We start from the raw sequence: 22,601 nt of genomic DNA, 5'->3' as shown, positions 1-22,601 counted from the left end.
TTTCTTTCTTTCTTTCTTTCTTTCTTTCTTTCTTTCTTCCACCAGGGTTATTGCTGGGGATCTGTGTAAGAACTATGAATTAGAGAACTCAGGGTGGCCATTTTGTTTTGTTTTGTTCCCATTTTTTTCTTTCTATTTTATTTGACATGACAGAGAGAAATTGAGAGGGATGGGGAAATAGGGAGAGGGAAAGATAGACACCTCTGCAGGCCTGCTTCACTGTTAGTGAAGCACCCCCCTGCAGGTGGGGAACAGGGGATAGAACCAGGGTCCTTGCACACAGTAATACATGCACTTAATTTGGTATGTCACAGCTCTGCCTCTGCGTTTGCCATATTTATTGTAAGCATTTCTATAGCTTCTATGTTTTATTTTGTTTATTGCATGGCATACAAAATTTTTACATAGTGATTTTTTCTCTTGTGATGTCTTTGTTTTTAGATATAAAAGTCCTTCCCCACTTTGTAATTAAATTTACTAATATTTTCTTATGTGTTTTCTTTGTGGTAATTCATTTATTTTCCATGAACTCTCTCAGGTTTTAATGGTTCCTGGAAATGCTTTCTACATTGATAGCTCAGCCCCAAGCCCTTACTTTAGAGCAGCATTCTCTTTGGCTTCTCCAGAACAGATGGATGTGGTGAGTAAAATAGTCTCTTTGGACTAACTCTAGATATCAAGGTTTAATTGTTGGTGCATATATCTATTTTGTGAAATATAGCATCATTTACTATATTCTTAGCTTTCTAAAAGAATAAATACGAGAGCTGGAGAAAGGGCCCAGCAGGTAAGAAGCCTATCTAGCCAAGTAAATGGCCCAGATTCAAGCTCCAGCACCGCATGGGAGTATCACAGCACTGGTAGAAACTCTGATGATGCAGTGTCTCTTCTTCTCTGTCTTTCCATCTATAAAAGTCAGTCCAAGGCCAATGAAATCGCATAAGGACAAAGCCCCTGCTCAGAAAATTAAAAGTACACACACACATACACACACACTCTCTCTCTCTCTGTGTGTCTCTCTCTCTCTCTCTCTGAAAAGTCATGAATTAACTTTAAAAAACTTTATTTTTTAAATATTCTATTTATCTATTTATAAGAGAAACCAGAAGAATGCTTACCCTTGGCATATGGCAGTGTCAGGGATTGAACCTAAGACCTCTGGAGCCTCATACATGAAAGGCTGGTATGCTACACTACCTGACTACCACTGTAATATCTCCCAGACCTTCAGGGAACACAACACATTCAATATATGAAGATGAGAATAGAGTTATCTTGGTGATATTTAAACACACACACACACACTTTAATAGTAGTGCATAGAGGGGCAGTCGGGTGGTAGCGCAGTGGGTTAAGTGCAGGTGGTGCTAAGTGCAAGGACAGGCATAAGAATCCCGGTTCCAGCCCCCGGCTCCCCACCTGCAGGGGGACTGCTTCACAGGCGGTGAAGCAGGTATGCAGGTGTCTGTGTTTCTCTCCCCCTCTCTGTCTTCCCCTCCTCTCTCCATTTCTTTCTGTCCTATCCAACAATGATGACATCTATAACAATAACTACAACAACAATAAAAAACAACAAGGGCAACAAAAGGGAAAATAAATAAATACAATTTTAAAAATAAAATAAGAAAAAAATAGTAGTGCAGAGACAAATGCATGAAACCAGTTGGACTTAATGTGTATTATTGTTAGAGTTTTCATACCTATGACAAGTGCTGGTAAACCAACATGTTTGGGGGGGGAATCTATCTCTTTCAAGGATTTAATATGAGCTAGAGGCACAAATTCATGATAGCCACCAGTATCTTAATCAGAATAAAAAGAATCAGCCAGGATCAAATTGAATAATGATCACAAATTAATATATAACCAACATATTAAGAAGCAGGAAAACAAGTTCCTAAGGACTATGGGCCTGGGAATATAAACAAAAGAGTGATTAATTAAATAGTGTCATAGAAAAGTTTGTTCTTATCCTTAGGGCTGGACGGGTTCTTAGTGTTTTCTTTATTTACTTGCTTTCTCAAGTAATAAAATATGCTTTGTATGTGCTATCTTTGCTTTTGCATATGAGTATAATTAAACAATTTAAACCACATAGAATGTATTTATAGGTGAAATTTTATACTATTAGTATATAGTATACCATTAGTGACATTGGTGTTATGTCCAATTTGACTTTTTTGCATCTCAACCTAAGATAAATACTTTGTTTGAATTGTTAAGGTTATGGCAGACTTTTCCTAAAATCCTAAATTTCATTACTTTTTTTTTATCTTTTCTATTCTAGGCTTTCCAACGATTAGCCCAACTTATAAAAGAATCCTTATGAAGAAATTAAAGTCAAAACATAGCACACCCAAATTTTTCAGATAAACTGTGTCCTTGTTTTAGCAGGGAAAAAAAGGTGACTGATATTAGACTTACAGATTGCACTTCATCAAGTACACGATATCTGCAGTAATTGGACCACATATCTTTTAAAGTACCTTCAAATTGGGAGCAGGCAGTAGCATGACCAGTTAGGCACATATAGTACTTAGCACAAAAACCTGCCCAAGAATCTGGGTTTGAGCCCCCAGCTCCCCACCAGCAAGGGAAGGGCAAAGCTTCATAAGCTGCAGAGCAAGTCTGCAGATGTCTTTCTCTTCCTCTCTATATCCCCCTCCTCTCTCAATTTGTCTCTGTCCTACTCAATAAAATGGGAAAAGTGGCTGCCAGGAGCAGTGGATTCATAGTGCCAACACTGAGCCCCAGCAATAACCCTGGAGGCAAAAAATAAATAATAATAATAAAGTACCTTTAAATCCATCAGACTGTTAAATCTACATATTATCCTTTTGCTAAATTTTTAATCTATTAAAGATTATTCTTAGCCTGAACTTTATTGTCCAGAATTCTGTAATTGTTTTGAAAGTTCCGATATTCTTAGAAACTAACATTTTACCATAATTTAAAAAATGTAAGTAAATGTTTCAAAATCCTGTGTGCGCATATGTGTGTGTGTGTGTGTGTGTGTGTGTGTGTGTGTGTGTGATTTTCCAATTTTAAGGAAATATTATGGATGAGGGAAGACAAAATAAATAAACTGATTAATTGTACTGTTTTACATATATGATAAGTGTTAGAAAGAAAATAATTACTTATATATAGCTGTGTCTTATAGAGTAATGCCACTGGTTGCTTCTGTTTTCCCTGATCTAAGCTTTTAGGAGAGTCGACATTTCAAAGACTCAGCCTATGGTCTGTGCATTAAAAAGTTCGAGACATTCAATCCTATGGTTTTTGTCAATGTTTCCTTTTTATAAATAATTTTTTTTTAAAGGCAGATTATAGGTCCTTGAAAAATTAGCCTTCTCAGGAAACTTCTCAAGATAGACAGAGTCAACCTATATCAGTGACCTTGGGACAACTATTGCAGTTTCCGCTACAGTGGCCTGGGGACACAAAGCTCTGGTGGTGGGAATGGTATTGAATTATACCTCTATTGTCATATAATTTTGTAGATCTCTATTAAGTCACTAATAAAAATACTGTTCTTAAAAACAAAAAAAAAAAAGAAAAGAAAAAATGCAGTGTAAGAGAATACAGAATGATAAAGGGTACTTTTTTATAGATAGTGCAGCAAAGGGTTTAAGAACAAGTGGCATTTGAGCAGAAAGAATGCAACAAGGGAGAGTGCCAGAAGTGGGCAAGCTGCTGTCTTTATAGTCACACAGTGGAATACACAGGTTCACCCCAAGAGGGTCAGAAACTAAAACTGTGCGGCCTTCTCAGACCTCAGTAGCGGGATGCCCAAGACCAGAGTATAGTCTGAAACAAGGCAGCAAGAACCTCTTCTTTCTAAACAGTATAAACTCTCTCCCCTGGAACCCCATAACATATAAAATACATAACTTCAGCACCACCTGCTGGCTGAACTACAAAAACCATGCTTAACTAAAGCAAAAATACATCTGATCAAACTCACAAAGATTTGGAAAAAAACATATATCTGAGTTTGAATCCAGAAAGTTTATTATGATAGCAATTCAAGACTCCAACCATAACATACAGACACAAATTCAAGTTCCACACAGGCCATATACTAGTCTGAATTATTTGGATATAAATGTGAGAAGCAGGAGGCTGGGTAGTGGCACACCCAGTTAAGTGCACATAGTGCACATAGTCAAGGTACCAGGTTGGAGCCCCTGCTCCCCCACCTGCAGAGGAGACACTTCATAAGCAGTCAAGAAGGTCTGCAGATGTTTATCTTTCTCTCTCCCTCTCTATCTCCCTTCCTCTCAATTTATCTCTGTCTTATTAAAAAAATAAAGGGGGGGGAAGAATGGCCACCAGGAACCATGGCTTCATGGCACAGAGCCCCAGCAATAATCCTGGAGGCAAAATAAATAAATAAATAAATATAAAAATGGGAAACCATTGGAAGGTTTGACACACGAGAGCAGCATAAACTAAGTTGGATTTTAAAAGGTAACTCCAACATGGAAAACAGATCAGAATGGGGCAAAAGCCTAGCAGAAGCTGTGAGACTAAGGAAGAAACTAGAAACAGGACCTATTTTGATTAGGGCACTCAGGAAGATACTCTCTGATGACATAAAATGTATGGCAAGATCTGAATAAAATAAAAGACAATTCATGTGTATATCTAAAGAAAGAAAGCAAAACCACTGGAAAAAAATATACTGAGGCTGCAGAGACGCTGGGTTCTATCCCTGCTACTCTCATATGCCAGAGCTGCATGACTGATCTGTTCTCTTTCTCTAAAAAGAAGAAAATAAATAAAATTAATAAATCTTTTGTGTGTGTGTGTGTGTGTGTGTGTGTGTGTGTGTATATATATATATATAGAGAGAGAGAGAGAGACCTGGTTGACCATACATGTTACAATGCTCAAGGACCTGAGTTCAAACCTACAGTCCTTACAAACAAATAAGCTTCATGTGTAGTAAAGCAAAGTTGAACTTCCCTCTCTTTCTCTCTCCCTCTCTATCTCCTCATCCCCTCTCTATGAAGAAGATATCTGGGACACAGCAAATTACACAAGCCAGACCTTCCACCTTCTGCACCCCATAATGACCCTGGGTCTATAGTTCCAGATGGTTAAAGAACAGGAAAGCTATTAGGGGAGGAGATGGGATACGAAGTTCAAGTTCCGGTGGTGGGAATTGTGTGGAATTGTACCCCTCTTATCCTATTGTCAGTAATTCCATGTTATCAATGAAAATTAAAAAACAAAAAAGAAGTACAAAGAGAGCAATTCATAACCATAAAGGCACACATTAAAAAATAAGGAAGAGCTCAAATAAATCATCTGACTACACACCTTAAGGACTTAGAAGAAAAAGAACTAAAGGAAGACTAAAACAACCAGAAGGACAGAAATAATTAAAACAAAGGCAGAAATAAGATAAATGAAAGTAAATATTGGTTCTTCAAAAGTGTAAACAAAATTAATAAACCCTTGGCCAGACTCATGGGGGGGAAGATGACTCAAATAAATAGAATTGTAAATGAAAGAGGAGCTATTACAACAGACACCACAGAAATCTAAATTATCAAGCAAGGAAAGTATATGACACCAAACTTCATGACAATGCAGATGCCTCCCTAGCTATGCTAACTTGCTGACCTGGCAGTGTCTCCTGGTTATTTGTTGTTGTTGTTTATTTATTTTGTTTTTCAACTGGTAAAATGCCCAAATGAAGATGTGGAGCAGGATGTTGTAAATGTCCATCTGAAGTATTGGGAGAGGTTAGAGATTTGGGAGTCCTAAGAAAAGACGGTTATTAAACTTTAAGATTGAATGACCACCGAGCAGAAAAAAAGGTTCAAGAACTCGGCCTGGAAATGACAACATGGACAATGCAATGAAGGAAAGATACAAAGTCAACAGAAGAACGTATGAGGCAGATTCAGGCCAGTGGGGGACTCTAGAGCCTGAGAAAATAGGGCAGCAGATAGGAGAGAATGATCAATAACACCCTTCACTGGTGACTGGTCTATTATGGGAAGTGAGAACTAATTCTCACAAAGCAGAGGCCATTAGGGACCTGAACAAAAGCAGTTTTGTGGAGTAGAGGGCCTTTGAAAAGCTGGCTAGAGTGAGTGAAAATGGGAAGAAACAAAGTGCACATTATAATATACATATTATAAATGCCTGATGGAAATAAAATAAATGCCTGATGATGTGAAATTTCAAAAAAATAATATTTGGATCATGGGGTTAAAGTTGAGATTTTGTTCCCTATACCTTACTTATTAGTGACTAAAAATTAGCATCTACTTCTTTTATAATATATTAAAAAATTTAATGTAGGGGCCAGGTGATGGCACATCCAGGTGAGTGCCCAAATTGCCATGTACAGGGACTTGGGTTCAAGCCCCCTGTTCCCACCTGTTAGAAAGAAGCTTCATGAGTGGTGAGGCAGTGCTACAGGTATCTCTCTTTCCCCCTCTCTATCTCCCCTTCCCTTCTTAATTCCTCTCTGTCCTTCAAATAAAAATAATGACAATAAATAATTAAAGGTGGGCCAGGTGGTGGTGCACCCAGTTAAATGTGCACATAACTGAGTGCAAGGACCCATGTTTTAGCCCCCACTCCCTCCACCTGAAAGTGGGAAGCTTCACAAGTGTTGAAGCAAGTCTGCAGTACTCCTTATCTTTCCCTCCCTTCTCAATTTCTCTGTTATACCAAATAAAATTAAAATAAATAAATAAATGGGAAAAAATGGCCACTAGAAGTGAAACATGATGGCAGAGGACCTAGTGATGGTTGTACTGTTATGTGGAAAACTGGGAAATGTTATGCATGTACAAACTATTGTAGTTACTGTCAACTGTAAAACATTAATACCCCAATAAGGAAATTAAAAAAAAAAGAAGTGGTGAATTGGTCATGCAGGCACTACCAATAGTAATAGTAATAGTAGTACTGGAAATAACTCTGGTAGCAAAAAATAAATAAATCATCAACAACTGAAAAAAATTAATGTTAAATAATTTAAGCACCAAGCTTCCCTGGCTTGAAGCTGACTGTGATTTCACAAGGGGCCAGGTCTAAGAAATAGAAATACAAAGTTCTCAGTTGTCAGTCTCAAGTCTCGGGCCAATATTGCTCCACCTTTTTCTAACTCCCAAGATTCTCAAATGATGTACATCTATTGACTATTCCCAAATGACAGTTACTAAGTAGAAAGAAAATAAATGGTACCCTGGCAAATTACAAATTTTTCCAATAATTAAACAGTTTGTGCAACTTTTTTTCACATAGCAAGAGCTTACGATACACTTTATTAAAAGATGAACTGTGTGCAAGCCAAATGCTTGACTTACATACTGAGCACCAATTATCCTATATAAATGTATGGCCCATCCAGCAGATATTTCCCAGTTGTGCTAAAGAGGAAAGACAAACACAAGGAATTTTAGACACTTAAAGCCTAAAAGGGCTGAATAAATAGGAAACAAACCTTAGGATACCCAAATGTGACATTACATAATATCCAGGAAAGCTACCTTGTTGTTGAGACAGTAAAGGCTATCAAAATTTTATGAACTGCTTCTGATCAGTGGATATGTCCCTAAGCAGGTGTTCCCAAAATCTCTCCTAGTACTTAGTGGCTAGCACTTAATTTGCATGAATTAAACTAATTATTTACTGAAGTAGTCATTGTGATCTCCATTTCTAGCAAATACCAAGTTCATTTTAATGAACACAGACCAACTGACAGACAAGTAATAGTAGAATAACATTCAGAGGACCCATAGTGGAATTATTTCCACCCTCCAGGTGATTTCTGTCATGTTTACAGTGATACACAAAATTTCTAGTCACTTGGACTACAATTGAACTATTTTCCAATAAAGGCAGTCTTCACAAAGGAAGAAAACAAGGATTAAACAATGACTGGTAATACAGATGAAGGGAAAATTCATATTGTCATATCTTTGTATACCTTATACTGGCTGATGATAGTACACTTGTTTAACTGAATCTTTCCAAATCAAAGATAACAACTGGAGGGGGGGGGTAGATAGCATTTGGTTATGCAAAGACATTCTCATACCTGAGACTGTCGAGTCTCAAGTTCAATACTCTGCACCACTATAAGCCAGAGCTAAGCAGTGCTCTGTTAGGGAAAGAAAGAAACAAACAAAACAGCTCAAGGATCCAGATTTGAGCACCTGGCCTACCACCAGCAGGGAAGGCACTTCACAAGCAAACAGTGAAGCAAGTCTTCAGGTGTATCTTTGTCTCTCTCTCTCTCCCTATCTCCCCTTCCCCTCTCAATTTCTCTCTGTCCTATCCAATAAAATAGAAAAAAAAATGGCCACCAGGAGCAGTGGATTCATAGTGCCAGCACCAATCCCAGTAATAACACTGATGGGAAAAGAAAAGGGAAGGGGAGGGGAGGGGAGGGGAGGGGAGGGAAGAAATAACAATAATTAAGCTAAAGCTTTCCGTGCATTTTATTACTTAACTATGGGAGAAGGATAATTATATCAATTTTAAAAATTAGGAAACTGAGGTTCTGATGTGTTCTGAGTGGGGATAACCCCAGAGTTGAGCTCAAGATCATCCAGAGCACTGGGCAGGCTACAAAGGGAATAGTGGTATTGCCAATGTGGAAGAAATAGTCGTCAGAAACAGAAAATTTTAATTTTGAAGTGGGTTTAGCAGTACTTAGGGATCTCTCGCCTACAGATAAATTCTGGGTTCATAATTGCTTAAGAGAAAGAAGCCTGAATCAAACTCAGAAATATGCAGTCATAGATGTATTGTTGAGGTAGAAATAAACACGTAAGACTTGCACAGATGATAATTATTAGAACATTCAAGCATCACTAATATGTGACAACCTAGGAAATCTCAAAAGTCTCTATGTAAAATCGCTGAAGCCTCCATTCTCTATGCTGTAAAAATGTTAAATTTATCTGAAATATAAAGTGAACCGAATCTTTTTTTATTTTATTAATATCATGTTACAAGATTCTAAGATTACAATGTATGGTTCCACACCACACTCGTCACCAAAGTTCTGTATCCCTACTCCCCCACCCCCCAAAGATAGTCACTACAGTTCTCACAAGTCTTAGAAACAATTTGAAATAACAAATCTTGACCAGTAGATGGCAAGCTTACCTCATGATGGTTTCTTTAAAAGTCTTAAAAAAGGACTACAGTAAATTTTTGATTCTGAGTGATGTCGTTACAGAAATCTAAATGTATTTTATATTTAGTAGAAATTGTTAAAATAAAATTAGTCATGATTTAGCTTTTTGTTGCATGACTAATGCTTCTTAACTGTTCATTTAGTTAATTAAAACAATACAAGATAATGTAGGTGCCAAGTAAATTTATCAAAACTTAATTCCATATGCAAAATATAAAATGCAAGTAAATGATTCTATGTTGTGGTGAAAGAAAAAAAATATATTTAAGTATTGATTCTTCCATTAAGATACTTAATATACTGCCTTCTTGTGCGATGCTTATATAACTGTCTATTTATATAAGTTTCACCTTTAAAAATGTTTCATTAATGATGCTGAATAGGAAAAAAATTTAAAATTAATGTTCAACAGGGAAGCAGTTACAGAAGCCAGACCTTCCACCTTCTGCACCTCATAATGACCCTGGGCCAATACTCCCAGAGTGGTTTCGTCAGTGTTTCCTTTTTATAAATAAAAATTTAAAAATAAATAAATAAAATTGGGGAGCATGGCCTCTAAATATTCCATAATAATTAAAGTTTCTTTATGTGTTCTCATGCCTTGCTCCCAATACATATGACCCATCTCCTCTTCTTTCCTCTATGAACTTCTCCTTCAATGCAAAACCAGCTCACCTTCATTACCACCAAGTAATCTTTTCTTTGCTATTATCATGATCAGAGACCACAACAAATTCTGCATTTGCAACGTGCATCCCAATATTTAGCTCATTTGTCTCTTCACTTTTTCTAACTTCTAAATGTCTATACAACTTTATATTATTTATTATATACTGCCTTCACTATATACATGACAAAGCAGATTAAAATGTGTCTTGTAGTATTAAAAGGAACTCTGGGACTTAGGTATGTGATCCTTTTCTGACATGTGGGTTTAAGTCAGCTGAACCTTGAAGAGTGGATATGGGGATGCTGGACTGGAAACCATAAGACATATAGATGAAAACACTGGCAGAACATGCCCTGATGTCTGCTTCAGAAATTTCTTTGGAGACTCAAGTCTGACAACAAGGAAAGAAAAGCAAAAAAGCAAAAAAAAAAAAAAAAAAAGCCCAGTGGGATTATATAAAACTTACAAGTGGACACCAGGTAAAGCACGTGCTACCATGAAGACCTAGGATCCAGTCCCTGAGCCCTACCGATTGGGGTAGAAGCTTCACAGGTGGTGGAGAGGGATATAGGTCTTTCTCTTTCTTTTCCCCTCTCCCCCACCCCCATCTCTATTTATGTCTCTAACATAAAATAGATAAAAATAATACTACTTTAAAAAAAAACCTGAAAATCTTGTGAACAGCAAAAGGAATCATCACCAAAATAAAATGACATCTACTAAGTGGGAAATCTTTACATGCCACTTATCAGAGAAAGGATTAGATTAATAAATAAAGTTAATAAAGAGCTCACTAAACTCAGCAACACTAATACACACACTATGGGAGAGAGTGGGGTCAGGTGGTGGCGCACCAGGCTAAGCGCACATGGTATAAAGTGCAAGGACTCCCACAGGGATCCCAGTTCAAGCCCCCAGCTCCCCCCACCAGCAGGGGGGACGCTTCACAAGTGGTGAAGCAGGTCTGCAGGTGCCTCTCTCACTCTCTAGCCCCCCTCCCCTTTCAAGTTTTCTCCATCCTATCCAGAAAAAAATAAATAAATAAAAAATAAAAATGAGAGAGAACATAAATCTTCACCAATAAAGATATTCAGATGACCAGCAGATATACGAGAAAATGCTCTAAGTCACTGATTATTAGAGAAATGCAAGACAACAATGAGATAGTACCTCACCACTGTGAGAATGTCATATATCAGAAAGGACAAAAATGGTAAGAGCTAGCTAGGACTTAAGGAGAAAGATACCCCTCTACTCTGTTGTTGGGAATGTAAATTGATTCAGTCACTGTGGACAATAGCCTAGAGATTCCTCAGGACATTAGAAATAAACCTACCACATAATCCAGCAATTCCTCTCCTAGGAACTTATCCAAAGAACACAAAAGACTCTTGTTAAGGTTCGGAGGCTCCAGCAGGCCGGGCTAGCGTTGCGGCGGTAGACAGAGACAGAGACTCGGGGACACACGGCTGGGATGAGAAGCTGCAGTTTAATCTTTATTCACGAAAGGGCAAATCACCACACCATGTGCTTCCCCATCATTCTCCCTCCGCTGCTGCTGCTGGGACTCTGGACGTCCTTGGCATAGGGGACGGGAGAAACCGGGCAGTGAAACTAGCAAGGGCCAAACCAATTCTCTCAGAGGTCGGGGGAAGGGGAACAAACCAATATGAAACATACCAACAATTCCCCCTTCTGTTTTTAACTAAATGACCACAGTATCAGGGGTGTGGGGTGAACAGAAACATATATCGTACAGGCATTTTCAAAAAAGAAACTGGCACAAACACGAAGAAACATGTAAGCGAGTAACAAGAACCAGTGTGCTGCCAAGGGAAGGCCTGAGGGGGCCATTTTTTGCCTCTATGGGCAAAACTTTATCAGCTTAAAACAAAACATTTCCTGCCTCTGGGGGTTGTTACTTGCCTTGACGGGCATTTTCTAGCATGGGGGAGGGTGAGGCCTAGAGTCCCAAGGCATGGCTGCAGTCAGTCTTTGAGAAACCCAGCAGCATAAAGGGAAGCCGCTAGTTTTGTGCAAAGTGTCTGAGGTGTACCAGTGAGTCTGATAGAAGTCCAAAGCAGATGTCCACCGAAAAATTGCCAAGGGGTGAATTGTTGTACGTCTGTCTCGATGGGGAATGTCAGCCATCAGAATTCTGCTTTTCTGTAGAGAACTTGACAGCTGCAATTCACTTACTTATGAAACAAAACTTGTAGCATGTTAGAAGTTTACCACAATTGATAACTCTATCACAATTGGAAGTCCCTTCCAGCACAATTCCAAGGCTATTTAAAGTTCAAACAATAAAATGTGGAAAGGCAAACATGAACCATAGAAAGAAAAAAGCCTCAGGCATGAGAATTATGAGCATAACCATAGTGCAATCTAACGTTTCTAATTGAGAAGGAATTTGAGAGTTTTACATATCAACAACGTCTTTTTAACCTTTTGTTATACCCATTCAAGATGGAGACACACCCTAGGTGTGCACAGGTATGTTTTTTTTTTGACCAACTTAGTTAAAATATATTGATTTTTAACTAATTTTTACCTCAGACTTTAAATGTAAGTTAATTATATCTTTATGAGAATTACGTTGAAAACCTTTTTCATTTAACTTTGCCTAGTAAGAATTTAGCCTTAAAGTTACATTTTTAACCTTAAAGTTACTGTTTACCAAACTTTAAACACACACATAAACATGGTCATTAATACACAAGGAGGAAAACTTTTGTTACGAAGACATGTCATTTTAAACACGAGTTTAGATCTACACTGTCTTAGCCGTTCGGGGAGTGCATTGTCCAGCGGTGGTTTCTTGCACAACTTCAGCTCTAGGAGTTGTAGGTAGCAATCTCTGCAGGAATCTCTGTGTATTCTAGCTTTTCTGACTTCAGAACCGAGTTGGAGATCTCGGGAGGGAGCCCGCGGTCTCTGGGTAGTCCAGGATCTGTCCAGACTTCATAGCAGGAGGGCAGGTGGGCTGGCCATGCAGAAGGCGCGGGCCGAGGTGCCCTGGGGTGGCAGCAAGGATGCGCTGCAGCCCTGCCCGCCATGCCTGCTGCCCTGCTCTCGGCGGCCAAGCAGCATGGGGGGGCAGCCCACGCCCAATGCCCCGCGCCATGTGGCAGAAAGCTGGCTCATGCAGGCTGGCGTTGGATTCCTGCAGGCTGGTGTTGGGCGGAAACCACAGAGTGGTCCAGAGATAAATGTTCCAGAAACAGCGAAACAGTCTTGTGAAGAAAGGGCAGAAGCATTTGGAGATCTCTTCACAAGCAGAAGAGAAGGCCATAGTGCATAGGTAGCCAAATTGTCTTCACTTATCTGAGATATGCGTAGGTCCGGTCCACGTGGGCGCCATTTGTTGTTTAAGTTCGGGGGCTCCAGCTGGCCGGGCTAGCTTCGAGGTGGTAGACAGAGACAGAGACTCGGGGACACACGGCTGGGCTGAGAAACTGCAGTTTAATCTTTATTCACAAATGGGCAAATCACCACACCATGTGCTTCCCCATCATTCTCCCTCTGAGGCTGCTGCTGGAACTCTGGATGTCCTTAACATAGGGGGCAGGGAGAAACCAGGCGTGAAACTAGCAAGGGCCAAACCAATTGTCTCAGAGGTTGGGGGGAAGGGGAGCAAACCAATATGAAACATACCAACACTCCAGTCCAACTAATCCAACTTTCTATCCCTATTGTCAACTCTAATACCATCTTCCCAGACATTATTTTTAGTCTACCTGCATATTAGCTATCAAGTTCAAGCAAAAAATTACCAAGTCATACCTAAAATAGACTTCCTCATTTTCTTTCCACCCTAAGATCCCTGTTATAATCTGTTCTATTCCTACTTTTTGGTTTTTGTTTTTGTTTGTTTGTTTGCTTGCTCTTTGCTTCCAGGGTTATTGCTGGGGCTCAGAACTGCCACTATAAATTCACTGCTCTGGGAGGCCATTTTTTCCCATTTTTTTATAGGATAGGACAGAGAAATTGAGAGAGGAGGGGAAGATAGAAGGGGAGAGAGAAAAATAAACACCTACAGACTTGTTTCACTGCTTATGAAGTGCCCCCCCACCCCCTGCAGGTGGAGAGCCGGGGGCTCAAAGTGGGATCCTTGAATGGATCCTGATGTTTCATAGTAGTATGTGCATTTAACCTGGTACACTAACACCAGGCCCTCTGGTTCCAGTTTATTAAATATTTTGTCCTACTTGATACTTAACTGCCTGTCAGCCACTAAGTTGCAGATGCCACCATGACACCCAACCTGACTTCCCTGGGCAGAAAGCCTCATCAGTGTGTCTTGGAATCTCACTCTCCAGAGCCCCACCCCACTACAGAAAGATAGAAAAAGGATGAGGGTATGGATCGACCTGCCAATGTCCATGTCCAGTGGAGAAGCCATTACAGAAGAATTACATGTTCTGCACCATATAAAGAATTGTAGTCTATACTCCCAGAGTTCAATTTCCAGTGTAGAGAATGGGTACTCAGAACTTCAGTGGTGGGAATGGTGTGGAATTATGTACTCCTGTTGTCTCATAATTTTGTAAATAAATATTAAATCACTAATAAAAAATATACATCAATCAAAAATCATTATCTTTATCTGCCGGGCATTAAACCAGCTCCCCCTGCTCCATGCTGCATTGCTGATAGTATGGCCTATTTACATAATCATTAATCCCACTAGTTAAAACCATCCCAACAGTTGCTAAGGAAGCTTCCACCTTCCCAGCATGCCTTTTGCCTCTACCCACCCCCTTTCCTAGCCATCTCCCGTTGGGACTTGCCACTTCCGGTTTTTACCCTATAAAGCCCATTTCTGTTCCTTGTTTTGCTCTCTCTTCCTCTATTCCTCTTCTTCTTTTTTCTCTCCTGCATCCCGACCTGGAGAAGGGCTGGAGGCGGCCATTGCAGTTTGGTGCCATGTGGCTTAACCCACTGTGCTCACACCCAACTCTGGAGCTCTCGCCTGAATAAAGAATTCTATTACCATGCCGCCACAAGTTCCTCATCTCTCCCTCCTGAGAAGCTAGCCTGGCATTTATCTCAGTATTTTGTATGCATAAACATATACAGGAAAAATCACAACATACATTTTCAGATTTGTAAACACCATTAGACTTGCTGATTTGGAATAGACTATGCATATTATATGCATGCAAAGACTTTAATCATTTACATTTGCCATTTAAAATTAAGTGTGGCTGTTGACAGAGGTGATTAAAATAGTAGAAGAGGTTACTCTATAGTCTCTTTGGAAACCTCCCACCTCTTGATAAATCTGAGAGATTAATCATAAACTCCTCTAAAATGTTACTTCAACTCTAGATACTCACACTGCTTTTCTTGAGTGACTTTTCTAGTTCTTTGTCAAACTGTGCATCCATTGGGCCACCTAATACAGCAGAGTTGGACATTTATTCTGGTCATCAACCTGAGAGATAGTCCAGAATGTTAACTTTATTTTTTGCCTCCAGGGTTATTGCTGGGGCTTGGTGCATGCCTACACTACGAATCCACTGATCCTGGAGGCTATTTTTCCCATTTTTGTTGCCCTTGTTGTTGTGCTTGTTGTAGTTGTTATTGTTGTCATAGTTGTTGTTGTTGACAGAGAGAAATGGAGAGAGGAGAGGAAGACAGGGAGGAGGAGAAAAAGACACCTACAGATCTGCTTCACCATTTACAAAGCGACCTCATGGAGGTGGGGAGCTAGGGGCTTAAACCGGGATTCTTACACCAACCCTTTTGCTTTGCACCACGTGCGCTTAACCCGCTGAGCTACTGCCCGACTCCCCAGAATGCTAACTCTTAGAGTCAGTACTAGCCTGGTCCTGAAAAATATTGACTATATCTTTATTTCTTTGGTGACATATTTATTAATTGGCACACATATTTTCAAAATGGCCTTGAGGTAACTTAAACAAAAACCTGTTCATAATTTTCATGATAAACTATATGATCCAAAATAGATGTGGTAATAACACATTCATTGAAATCCCACTTCTATGAGATTATACAATCTTCATGGGTAGCTAATGGAAACATATGCTTGTCTTATGCATTGCAACATGTGCTTTCAGTTGGTAACATAAGTATTATCAGCAGTGGCATTTTTTCCTTTCAAAACAGCAGATATAAAAAAGAAAGAAAGAAAGAAAGAAAGAAAGAAAGAAAGAAAGAAAGAAAGAAAGAAAGAGAAAGGAAGGAAGGAAGGAAGGAAGGAAGGAAGGAAGGAAGGAAGGAAGGGACTGGTACAAATGGCAAAGTAAAGATAAAGTTCTTGTTTCTCATTCTGTTAGCTGCTGATCATATTTCCCAGTAGTAGACTCAATAACACAAACCCTTACTCAAGAAAACTTACTTTATGGAAAATGCTTTTGGTTTTTTTTTTTTTTTTTTTGTGTGTGTGTGTGTGTGTGTCTAACTTCCTGAATAGAACCTAAAGGTAATATAATTGCCAAAAAATAAATAAATAAAATTAAAATAACAGGGGAAAAAAACTATAGCAAGAAGTCAAGATAACTGGAAAATAAGGCATGCAAAAGATGAAAATAAAAATCCCTTGAATGAATAAACACTTCTTTTCTAGATAAATAGACATGGAACCACCACAAGTCTTTACAAGTATCTTACACAGAGAAACTCAATCCAAAGAGGAGGCAGGGGTGGGGAGTGACTTACAGCTTTTTTTTGACAAATTAATTTTTGAGAAATATTTAAAACAAAAAAATTAAGAGAATTTTAATAAGTGCCATTTATCATAGGTTTTTTTTTCCCTATAAGAGATTCTTTTGAATTATCCTAAAGTGTCTCAAAGCAAGTAAACAAAAACCAGAACCATTTCTTCAGCAAGCATATGGTACAGATACACTTGAATCACAATCTCATATACACCAAGTACAAACTGCTCCATGGCAATACAGCAAGCTCTATTATGACAGATTGGCTAAATTACATCCTTACAAAAAAAGAAACTTAAACTCTCAGCATGTCAGTACATTGTACTCATGTGACACTAAGGTCGGCCTCTTCTTAAATAGTTCCCCTGCTATAAGCTGATCCCTCAGTACTGGAAGACATGAGTCAGGGATGTTTTCTGGAAAAACATTATCTGAGTGAACCTGGATTACTATAGTAAAATGCTCCAGATGGATGATTTAAGCTGAACAGTTCTAGACTCCAGTTTGGCCAGATTCTGCTGAGAGTCTTCTTCCTGGCTTGCAGATAGCAACTTTCTGATTATATCCTCATAGAGTGGGGAGAAAGAAAAAAAGTTCCTCTCATGTGTCTTCTAATAAGGACACTCATCCATGAGGGTTCCACTCTCATGACCTAACTACTTTCTAATACCATCTCATTGAGGGGTTAGGATTATAGCATTTAAATAATGGGAGGACAAGATTCTCAGTCCCTAATACATAGAAAGGATCTGTCCATTTTAGCCTAGCACTGAAGGTCCTCTCCTATATGTTACTTATATGTGCACAGCACCAAGGTCCAACAGGACACAAAACAATGAATTTTGACAGTACCTCAGACTAAGATGGTGCTACACATCAAAGAACCAGTATATTTGTGTATAAAACTTTATAGTTGGTGAGTATATCTAAAGTCCCAGAGGCCCCAGGTTCAACCCCCAGCACTACCACATGCCAGAACAGAGTGGTATACTCTGATTCCCCCCACCCTATTACTTCTCATAATAATAAAATAATAAATCTGCTTTTTAAAAAGAAAACATTATAGTGAACATTCACACGCCATAGTTAGCACATTCTAATTCACAAGCACTCTGAGGAAAGTAACAGGCTGTCCATTCTAAAAAGCCACTTCTGTAAGAAGAACACACTGATGAGAAGAACGAAGCATCCATAGCAGGCTGGCCAAAAGTTGTCCACTGGATAAGTAGTATACAGAAGACTCTCATTCCTTACTAATTGAGTAAATGAAGGTCCAGCTATTCTGCCATCATGAAACCCAGACATATTCCACTCTGAAATCCTATATATGATAAGAAGGCATTAGAGCCTCTGACTTTAACATCTGACAGAAAATGTGAATATTATGTTTAGTCCTCACAGTAGTTTGCACTAAAGTTCTAAAGGCCTATTGTTATGACAGAACAGAATAAATCCATGGGCAAGCACAAATCATTGAACATCTCATCCTAGCCTGCACTTCCCACTGAATATGACAGATATCTTCAAAACAGAAAAATCAAGCTGCCTAGTCATTTGTACAAAAACATACATCTCATATTTTCCCTTGAAAACTGATCATATATTCAATCTGGTGTGTTATACTGTATGTAAGGGTATTTTCTAGATTGTTTACCAAATATTAATTTTAGAAATATTCTTTAAATATCAACTTCTAATCAAACAATAATTCATTGGAATGATAAACAACTATTCAAATGAAGCCATTGTTTTTTTCTCTCATATACCTCTCCCCCTAATACAGTCTAGTTTATATACAAACAGTATAAACCACCAGCAAGTTCATCTTTATTCAACGGACATCTAGTATGTACCTCTATTCTCCAAGATTTTTAACTAGTTCGGAAGAATAAAAAAATATATAAGTTAAATACAATGTTCACAATAAAGCAGTTTTAATGTTGTACCAGATAAAAATAAAGTTAATTTATTATTAACCACCTGCAGGAGAGGAAGCTTTATGAGTGGTGAAGCAGAGCTGCAGGTGTGTCTTTCTACCTCTATCCCTCTCTATCTCCCACTCCCTCTCAGTTCCTCTTTGTATGGAAAAAAATATATATATATATATATAACAAAAATTTATTGTTGAGTAAAATTCTTTAGACCAATTAAAAATAACACATTCTATTTTTATTGTTGCTGATATCCATTTCTATCACTAAAAAATCCTATCACTAAAAAAATCTATTCATCAAGCTTAATGTTTTCATTAATTTTCTACCATAAATAACTCATGGGATAAAAGTCACTCTTCAATTTATTTTATAGCTTTAAAAAAAATCAACCTAGTTCTTTCGTAAATGAAATGTCACTATAAATTATATGATGCTCCTAAGCTATTTGACCCTTCTATCGGATTTGTTTTATAATAAATTAAATGTATGCATTAGACTTGATTTTCCCACTTTTGTAATATTAGTTTCACAGGACCAAAATGTTGCACTAATACATTCCAAAACTCATGAATTTATATGGCTAATTTTTTTTCTGGTGGCATTAAAAGCCAATTGCACAAAAGCTCAGAAGGCAGTGTCCAACTTTTAACTTCATTGCAGAGATGCTGATGATCTGTAGTATATTTACAATAATACAGCCTGAAATTCTGTGGACAAGCAAGGGAAAGTATTCTCACCCCAAAACTATCAATATCTGTTTATTGATATTAAAGATACTGGTTTCAAGAATTTTTTTTTTTTTGTGCTCAGTTGACAAGGACATGAAAGGAACAAATACATATCCCCTTTCAAAATTTACTGCTCTCTGTCACTCCAAGGAACCTCTAGGCCCCTTTCAAAAAATTTAGGATTCCTTTAAGTTCCTTCCAAAATAAGATGAAGAAGATGAATTCACTATTCTTTTTTTTTTTAATTAACACCATTCCTACCACCAAAAGACTGCCCCATCCTAACCTCCTCCCTGAACCCTCTAGTAAAGCTGAACTTCCGCCCTAACCCTCAACCCAGAGATTTTTTTACTTTGGTGCCCTATTATTATATCATTATTCTAATGGCTAAATAGTATTCCATTGTGTATGTATACCACAACTTTCTTATCCACTCATCTGTTGTTGGACACCTAGGTTGCTTCCAGGTTTCTGCTATGATATATACCTGTATCTTAAGACTCCAATTCCTTCAGATTGAGCTGCTATCAGAGAGGACTCATGATTTCTGAAGTGGGCTCTGAGGAAATATTCAACTGTTTCCCCACGGAAAGGCATAGGATACCAGGTATCTGGGTAGGGTTGATTCAGGTGTTTGCATTTCCTAATATTGAAAACTGGAACCATTATCCACGTGTGGTCCATCAGTTATGCCAGGAGGATAGTGGGAGAGTTATTTCATCTTCAGTCTCAGGTATGAACAACCATGAAAGGTTGGGAAGTTGGGAAATAATCATTACATTCTTCTATCACCTCCACCCCCTGACAACTGTAAACAGAGACAGAAAACAGTTGGAGCATGAAGCAGGACAGGATACTACTGACCCAGGGTAAACCTAAGCACCAGATGGTCTCCATCATCCTATGCTTTCTGTTCTCTAGTCTTCTAACCCCTAGACAGAAAAATACACTTAAATCATGACTTTCTTTCTTACTTTTTTTTTTTTTTTTTTTTTTTACCAGAGCATTGCTCAGCTCTGGTTTATCACCATAAAAGCAGAGGTATGGGGGTATTGAACTTGGGACTTTGGAGCCTCAGGCATGAGAGTCACTTTGTGTAACCATTATGCCATCTACCCCCACCCAAGTCATGCCTTTCTATTAGAGGAAGTGAGACAAGGGCTAGGAAAGCTTTGATGGAAGATGGGAAAGTTGAACAAGGAAAACTTAAACAGGATATGATGAAACAACAGTCTCTTTAGTGTGATTTCTTAGCACTTAAATGCATTTGTAAGCAGACCTCACATATGGGAAAAAGGTGTTCTACTGGGTCCAAAAGTTAGTGTTCCTGGAATTAGGTAACTTTAATGTCCAGGATGTGCTTGTCCCATTACACATGTGGTTTGTTGTTGTTGTTTGTTTGTTGTATATATGCTTGATCTTTTTCTTTTTTTTTTATTTTTCAATTTTAAATGACAAGACCATAGTATAAGAGGGGTACAATTCTATACAGTTCCCACCCCCAGAACTCTGTATCCCATCTCCTCCCTTAAGAGCTTTCTTACTCTTTATCCCTCTGGAAGTATGGACCTAGGGTCATTATGGGATGCAGAACGTGGAAGGTCTGGCTTCTGTAATTGCTTCTCTGCTTGAGGCTAGGCAACAAGTACTATTTAAAAATTCAAAGTCATAAATGATTCTTATAAGAAATAAATCAATTCAACTATTTAAGTAAGACATCTTTGAGAAATCGTCCTGAAGTTAGGTCACGAGAAATATTGTTAGCCAGCCCGGCTTGCATCTGAGAAATCTCTCAGATTCTTCCAGTAATGACTCTGGATGCTCATTTTTCCCATTAATCTTCTATTAAGTCTTCCCAGAATATTGTGAAAGGAAAACAAATAACACTCTCAAGAAAAACACGCAGCATGAGAGTAATATGAGCAAAAAGAAAATGCAGAAAACATAGTTGTCAGGGAGATGGCTCAGTGACAGGACACCTGTTTTTCATGAGTGAGGCCCCAGGTTCAACCCCTGGTACCACATGAGAGCAGGAGACAAAACAAGCAGAACTACATACTCCATGGATGGTAAATAATAATAAAAGGATTGTAGTATCTCTTCTCTTTCTCACTCTCCTCTCTCCCTCTCAAAAAATAAATAAGAAATGTTGAGCTGGACAAGCCACTCAGTGGTGCTGCACATACACAAGGCTCTGTATTCATTCCTTGAGACCAGGCAACAGCAACAATAACAACAAAAGCTGAGGGTGGGTGGGAATGGGGAGCACATATTCGAGATGCTGGGTGTATTCTTTGGCACTACATCAGTAAGGGAAAGGATGAGGAAGGAATGGAGCAGGAAAGAAACAGACTGAGACCTCCTGAATCCAAAGGATCAAAAAAAAAAAAAATCCAAATATTGAAATCTCAAAACTGCCAATACCCCAAGCAACAGACCAAATGCAGGGAAGTGTGATTTTTCATGAGTTACTCTTTGGGCACTATTTTACAATACTAATAACTTCTTTGTTTTTTCTGTTTTTCTAATGTTTTCAGGGAACAAAAGTCCAGTTGTAGGTGAAATATAGGTTGGTAAATGGTTGAGCAATGACAGCCAGTTCTGCTCTGAGAACCTACCATGTCTATTTAAGAACAATAAGCAGTAATGAACTCTTAAAGTAATTAAATGTAATATTCATGTGAGAGGCAATGATTACTGAAGACAGACTGAGTATTACACTCAAATCTAGTCCATTTTCAGTAATTAGTACTATAAGCCAAAACACATGGAGAATTAGAAATCACTGAAATAAGTCATTTCAAAAAGACCTACAGGGTCCTTTTATACTCCACTGTTTTCTCCTTGTCATCATGCATATTAGAAATTCATAGCAGCACTTCTAAACCATTTTACACTACATTCCATACTCATGAGTAGCAAATCCCAATTTCCATTCAGTGTAAGGAAACTATCCCATTTAATTCATACATGTAGTCTGAACATTCCTCAAATTTTAGAAATTGCTAATTTAAAGGCACCTTTAACGTTCTTATTAAAGCAAATAAAAAAAGCAGATTCATTGAACTTCACAGCAGAACTGATAGTACATACAGTTAATAGCAGAAATGCACTGTTTATAATAGTGAGCCCATGAACTATGATGCTTTAAAAAGGCCTCTTTTCTGAGGGTCAGTTGGTGCTGTACTCAGTTGAGTGCACACTACATGAGCAGAGACCAAGGTGCAAGGCCCCTGTCCCCACCTGCAGGGTGAGGACTCATGTGCAATAAAACAGTGCTACAGATGTCTCTTTCTCTCCCCCTCTCTATCTTCCATTCCCCTCTCAATTTATCTGTCTTGTCAAATAATAAATATATATAATATTTATTTATATTTATTTTTCCCTTTTTGTTGCCCTTGTTGT

At 38.4% G+C, this 22,601-nt stretch overlaps 1 protein-coding gene across 3 annotated transcripts in view; it reads left to right on the top strand.

The window, feature by feature from the left end:
- AADAT (aminoadipate aminotransferase) overlaps nucleotides 1–3,321 on the top strand; it is a 33,460-nt gene extending 30,139 nt beyond the window's left edge. For all 3 annotated transcript variants that reach the window (XM_060184361.1, XM_060184366.1, XM_007527230.3), the window contains 2 exons: nucleotides 539–640; nucleotides 2,288–3,321. In XM_060184361.1, the coding sequence (XP_060040344.1) occupies nucleotides 539–640; nucleotides 2,288–2,329 (144 nt within the window). In that variant the 3' untranslated portion in view covers nucleotides 2,330–3,321. The remainder of the gene's footprint in view (nucleotides 1–538; nucleotides 641–2,287) is intronic.
- The last annotated feature ends 19,280 nt before the right edge of the window (nucleotides 3,322–22,601 follow it).

This window comes from Erinaceus europaeus, chromosome 2 (genome assembly GCF_950295315.1).
Source record: "Erinaceus europaeus chromosome 2, mEriEur2.1, whole genome shotgun sequence".
In the NCBI taxonomy this organism is placed as follows: domain Eukaryota; kingdom Metazoa; phylum Chordata; class Mammalia; order Eulipotyphla; family Erinaceidae; genus Erinaceus; species Erinaceus europaeus.
The sequence above is the reverse complement of the archived record's forward strand: the minus strand, read 5'-3'. Positions and strand labels throughout refer to the sequence as shown.